General features: G+C 28.0%; 1 protein-coding gene across 1 annotated transcript; it reads left to right on the top strand.

Moving 5' to 3' along the window:
* Positions 1 to 1,188: 1,188 nt before the first annotated feature.
* Positions 1,189 to 6,028, top strand: LOC130445967 (syntaxin-7). The gene is made up of 5 exons (XM_056781905.1): positions 1,189 to 1,505; positions 1,819 to 1,888; positions 2,319 to 2,569; positions 2,913 to 3,040; positions 3,341 to 6,028. Exons 1-5 carry the CDS (start codon positions 1,406 to 1,408, stop codon positions 3,590 to 3,592), a joined length of 801 nt encoding a protein of 266 aa, XP_056637883.1. The 5' UTR covers positions 1,189 to 1,405; the 3' UTR covers positions 3,593 to 6,028.
* Positions 6,029 to 6,123: the final 95 nt, after the last annotated feature.

The raw sequence follows: 6,123 nt of genomic DNA, 5'->3' as shown, positions 1-6,123 counted from the left end.
TACGGATCATAGATAAAGCACGGTAGTCGTTATCCGTTATCCTTGATAATCAATTCGGAATGATTTGTATTGGAATTGTACATAATTGAGAATACTAAATATATATTTAGTATTCATATATGTAACATAGAGTAAAGAACAAACATATCCCCTGGTCTGATAAGTGTTCTAATTTTATATAAAAAAGCTACTCCTTACACTGTTATTGTTTGTTATTGATGAATTTTCACGTAGTACATAATTGCCCTTAAAAGTCCTTGAATTGAAGTAATAATTACTCTATTTATCTGTTTCAAAACATTAGTTTTAATGGGCATTTTCTGTGACCCAATAGATTAATGTTCGACTGTTACATTTTAAATGGATTTTTAATTACACTATTACAAATATCAAATTCGATGTCCTCAGTGACTATGTAACCACAAAATTAATAGTTAGTATTAATCATATAAGCATAAAACTATTCAAAGGAATGGTGTTAATATGTAAGAGCCAAAAAATATTATGAACAAGTCCATCCGTCTTGCAAACAGTATTCTACTGCCAGTGTGGTAGCTTTTGAATAATTCACTTTTTCTAATTTTTACGTTTTAGTTCAAGCATCAATTTCGATGGCCACGATAACCACAATAATAACTTTTGGTGCATTCCATCAAGCACTTACAACAATTTCGACCACGGTCTTCCTTATTCCACTTAATCTAGAGCGTTACAATCGTGAACCCAATTGGAATGGATTTGGAAACGTTTTGAGCTTCATGGTAAATAATTGCAAATGTTAAAAGAGAAAAAATTGAGCAAAAGCTTTAAGAGGTTTTGTTACGATTTGTAAATCATTTAAATTTTCTAGAGGAGTATTTAACTAATTTATATTAAAGTAAAATAAAAATGTCTTCTGCGGAACTATTAAGATTTGTACTTATAAAGACCCTTGCTGCATGAAATAATGAGATAGATTCTTAGGGTTGTAATCTTTGTTGCTCTGAGTTTTAAAAATCTTTTAACGTTCACTTCAACCCACCTCTTGACATGGGTCGTCGGGATCGTTAGTCATGACGTCATTATAGTTATATTCTAGCGGCAACCACAATGATGGTAGTCGCTATGCGGAATGCATAAAAGAGTATTTTCGACGCCATGAATACTTATGTGAATGCACCAATCACAGAACGCACTAATTTTAAATTCACTTTTCTGTCAAATGATTGTCAATGTAATGTCAAAAATTTGTTTTTAGTCAATGAATCATTAGAGTTAATTGAAGTGATCGATTTTAATATTATTCAAACAATATATTTGTTCATAAATTTTATATTAATACATATAAAAATAAAAGCATACTAACATTTAACGACAATAGTTGAAATAAAACTAATAATCGCTTAAATTAATTTATAGATACACAATGGAATCAACTTATCAAAATGGGAGTCAAAATAAGGATCAAGAGTTTCAAAAACTGTGCCAAACCATTGGCACTAGTATTCAGAAAATATCACAAAATGGTAAATATACATTCATTTTTCTTAATGGTTTGGTGTAAATGTGTAGGTAGAGTTGTTATTGTTTAAATATAAAATAGAAATATTTAAAACAAACATTGTTTTGGATCAGCCAGCAAAAGAGTAAAATTTATATGCAATTATTTCAGTTCCTCATTAATTTTAAAAATGTATTTTTTTATTTTGATACTCTATTTTCATCTTAAAAAAATCATTGTGAATTTTTATATTAATTATAATAATAAATATTCAATGCTTGTATTGTATAAGCCAAATATTAAATATATATGTGATCTCAGTACATTATGTCTTTCAGTTTCTTCTATGCAACGTATGGTTAATCAAATAGGAACTCACCAAGATTCTCCTGAACTAAGAAAACAATTGTAAGTTTAAAATAAATTATTTTATATAAAATTGAATTTAAAAAAGTTACCTATGTAATATCTTATGATAAGTTTAAACCATTTTATTATATTTACTCATTTGTATCTCATGCAAACCAGCTAATGTAAACACCTTTTTGTTATTAAGAGGCACCTGACTAAAATTTTGTTGGCCTTTATTTAAAGGTAAATTTACAAGTGACATTATTTTTTTTTCTTATTGGGCAATGAACATCTGATATCATTGTCCAGATCCTCCATAACTCAGTATAAGTCTATTATATTTTTTTCTGTGTTTTGTACAAAATTGGGAAATATCTAGACAAGTTTCTTTTGTTGAAAGTTTATTGAATGTAATGCAAATAAACAATTTTACTTTGCTTCAATTTTGTAACAAAAGAAATGTTAATGCCTTCTGTCTGTCTTTTAGACATTCCATTCAACATTATACTCAACAATTGGTGAAAGATACAAATGGATATATCAAAGATCTTAGCAACATTCCACCATCTTTATCTCAGTCGGAGCAAAGACAGAGAAAGATGCAAAGAGAACGTTTACAAGATGAATTCACAAGTTCACTAAATATGTTTCAAAATGTCCAAAGAAGCACTGCTTCCAAAGAAAAAGAGCAAGTTAACAAGGCCAAAGCTCAAGCATATGGTAGTGAACCTCATCTTGGTAAGTTGAACTTGAAATTTGAGCATTTCTTCATATATTATGTTCCTATAAAAATTTCTAGTTTCAGTTTTATCCATAATCCTCTCATTTAATAGTTTCTTTTGGTAATTAGTTTGGTTGCATCATGATTTATTTTTGTTTCATTCATCACCTTTTCCTTACATGCTTATCTTATGTGTTTAATTTGTCTATTATCTTTTAATTATTTTTGAAGATTTTCAATGCACTTCTACACACTTTCAACTCTTATAGATTAATTGTTTTATTATTAAACTTCTGAAGCATGATTTGTAATTTGTTTTAAAAGAGAGATATTTTGTTGCAAATATACATTTATTTGCAGTTGGATATAAATCCAAAGATCAACAACTTATAGAATTGCAAGATAATAATACAAAGCAAGTGCAGTTGCAGGATGAAGTCAATCTTCGAGAATTAGAAGAACAGGAACAATCTATAAGGCAGTTAGAGGTATGGTTGTAAAAGAAATATCTAGTTTTTAAAAGAAAGTTTCAACCAAACAATGGACATTTCTCATATTCTAAGTTGTGAAATAACAACTTGTCAATTTTATTTATTGTTTGTGCTGGAGGAATTGCCATGAAAATAATATTCTTAAGAAGTAGCATTTTAACCACTATACAATAACAGGCTATTACATTTTCGTAGTCAAAATATTGAAATGCCTAAATATGCAATATGTAAAAAATTTTAATAAAACAAGGATAAGGATGAAAGGATATTTGGTTTTCTCATCAAAAAATTTTTTAGAGTGACATAAACGACGTAAATCAAATATTCAAGGAATTGGGGACTTTAGTTCATGAGCAAGGAGAAGTAATTGATAGTATTGAAGCAAATGTAGAAAGAACCACAGATTTTGTCAGTCAGGGTGCTCAGCAATTACGAGAGGCCGGTACCTACAAAAATAAAGTAAGAAGAAAGAAGTTAATCTTAGCTGGTATCGCAACTATCATTTTAATTATCATCATATTGATCATTGTTTTGTCTGTTAGAAATTAAGAATGTGACGCTATTATGATATTAACTTGTGATGTTCTAAATATTTATAATTTCCTAAAGTAAGAAAAATTAGTCTAAAGTTATTAAAAACAAAACAATTTCATCAAATTTTCTATACCTTATCCTAAATTGAAATTGAGGACTATTTAGTATGTTAATTGATATAGAACAAGTAGTTTTATATCAAAACCTGAGAACACAAATATGCTATGTCCATCTAGTAAATAAATCAAAGACAGGTTCTAGAATGAGAAGTTTTCATGTAATATTTTTACAAACGTTACAATTAATAAATATCAAAAGACATTGAGCTTCATTACTACAGATATGCACTTACCAAAACTTTACTTCGAGTTTTCCAAAGTAGTGGGAAATGGACATAGCCCATTTGTGCTTAAAGGTATCAAGATAATATCTACTGTATAAGGAAATTTAATATAAAATTGCCTTGCTTCCTACTGTGAAAAACTTGTAATTTGGTTTTAAGTGTTAGGTTTATTTAGACCATACGAATCTAAATGTAGAAAAGCTTCTCTTGATGAAAGCAGATAGAACAGAATACGTTTTCTTTAAGATATTCGCATCATTTTTAATCCTTATCTAAATAGTCTGTTACTAATGCAAATGAGCAGACTTTGTCCTTTGGACTCAATGTGTTGAAATATGGTAACTGATTAATGATTCAATTAATTGGCTGTCATGATTAATCAAATAAACCCCCAGCACTCAATTCATACACGAACTTTTATTTTATTTACAAAGTTTTTATTCAATTTTATTCACTATGGTAATGATTTTTTTCTGCTACCTTTTCTATGTTCCTAATTCCTTTTTTCCCTTTCTTCAATTCCTGAACTTGTTCAACCATGCTTATAATTAAACTGTCTCTTTTTTTGGACTTAAAACTTTAATTGTACTTTTAAGTTTCGTCTTCCTTTGGCCTAAATATATTTTATAAATACTATTCTTTATATTAATTTAAATGTATTATAATCCCTATCATAGAGAGATAAATTTAGTCATATTTCCCAAAGTCCATTATTCTTAACTTGTATTTCAATAAATTTTAGTTTTTGTTAAGTTTTATATTATTATTAAACGTGTTGACTTAAACAGATATTTTTTTACATCCTGTAGTGAACACTGTGATATACCAAAAATATTTCTGTAGACTGTAAAATGCCATTAGCCCTGTCCTCTATTTAACTGATGTTTAAAATCAAAGTAGAACTAGGACTAAGAAAAAATTGATGCAATAAATAAGTGAGACCGTTAATTGTACTAGAAAAGTCTCGCGAGTGGTCTTAATGTAAAAAATTTATAAGATTAAAAAAACGTGACGGTCGTAGTGGCAGGTTACAAGAGAATGCTGTGAAATACTAACCAATATTGGATTCAGGTTTGTACTTTGAATAATTGAAAAGAAAAGAGTTTTAATGTGTAATGTAGATTCAGCTAATATTTTTTCTCCAGAAATACACCCTGCTATCATTTAAAAACAATAAGGAAAATGACATGACCAATTGCATAAGTGCAGTCAATTTTTCTCTACAAATAAGTTTAAATAAATTCTACACCAATTGTATACAAGAACAATTAACACTTGTCATCAATATTGACAGATGAGGAATGAAGTGGTGTTTCACACTTTGCTAACCTAGCCATACAAAGTACTTGTTGGATCATAATTACGATTTTATCCAAATGGATTACGAAAATTTTGTATAGAAGATTTATATCTAATAGTTGAATTCCTGCCAAGCCAGTAAGTCCTTTTATGTCAGGTTCAGATCTATATGTATTACTAGACATTTTTTTAATTATTTCACACATTTCATTGGAGTTCCAATTGTTTTTAAGAAAAAAGTTTTCCGGTTATGTTTTCTATGGCAGCTACACCGAACATTGCTGATGTAAATATATCTGATATAAAATGTATTTAACCTCAACCTAATGTTGAATGGAAGTACTGTAAGATGAAACTCATATTTTACATTCAATATTCACTATGTACATGCTATTTGGTTTACCCTACACATTTCATTTCATTAAGACATCAACAAACTGTTTTTTTGGTGAATGTGTATACTTTGTTCAATTGAAAACTATTTTTTTAACTGCATTAAATAAACGGATATCAAAAAATTATAAGAGATCATGCCTTTCTCTTTGTTTTGGACTTTGTAACATCCTCCCAAGATTTAACCGAAACAATACTATACTTGTTTCTATTTTTATAATAGTATAATAATACTGTTAATTATAAAAATTATGAAATTAGTTTATATAAAATAGGAATTATTTTAAAATGTCTAATCCCATTTCTATTTATTTACAAATATTGTGTATTTACAAATTTGTTATTCATATATATGTATATTGTATTTATTTTTATGTAAATAAAGAATATTTCACCAATTATTTAAGCATTTCAATGGATCAAGTCTCTTCTTTCACTATAATATTTTTTACTCTTATTAAATAATCTGAGAGTGACCAGGAAAAGTTTTTTTTCTCGATTTTCAAAATCA

The sequence above is a fragment of the Diorhabda sublineata genome, chromosome 6 (assembly GCF_026230105.1).
Source record: "Diorhabda sublineata isolate icDioSubl1.1 chromosome 6, icDioSubl1.1, whole genome shotgun sequence".
NCBI classification, from domain to species: Eukaryota; Metazoa; Arthropoda; class Insecta; order Coleoptera; family Chrysomelidae; genus Diorhabda; species Diorhabda sublineata.
The sequence above is the reverse complement of the archived record's forward strand: the minus strand, read 5'-3'. Positions and strand labels throughout refer to the sequence as shown.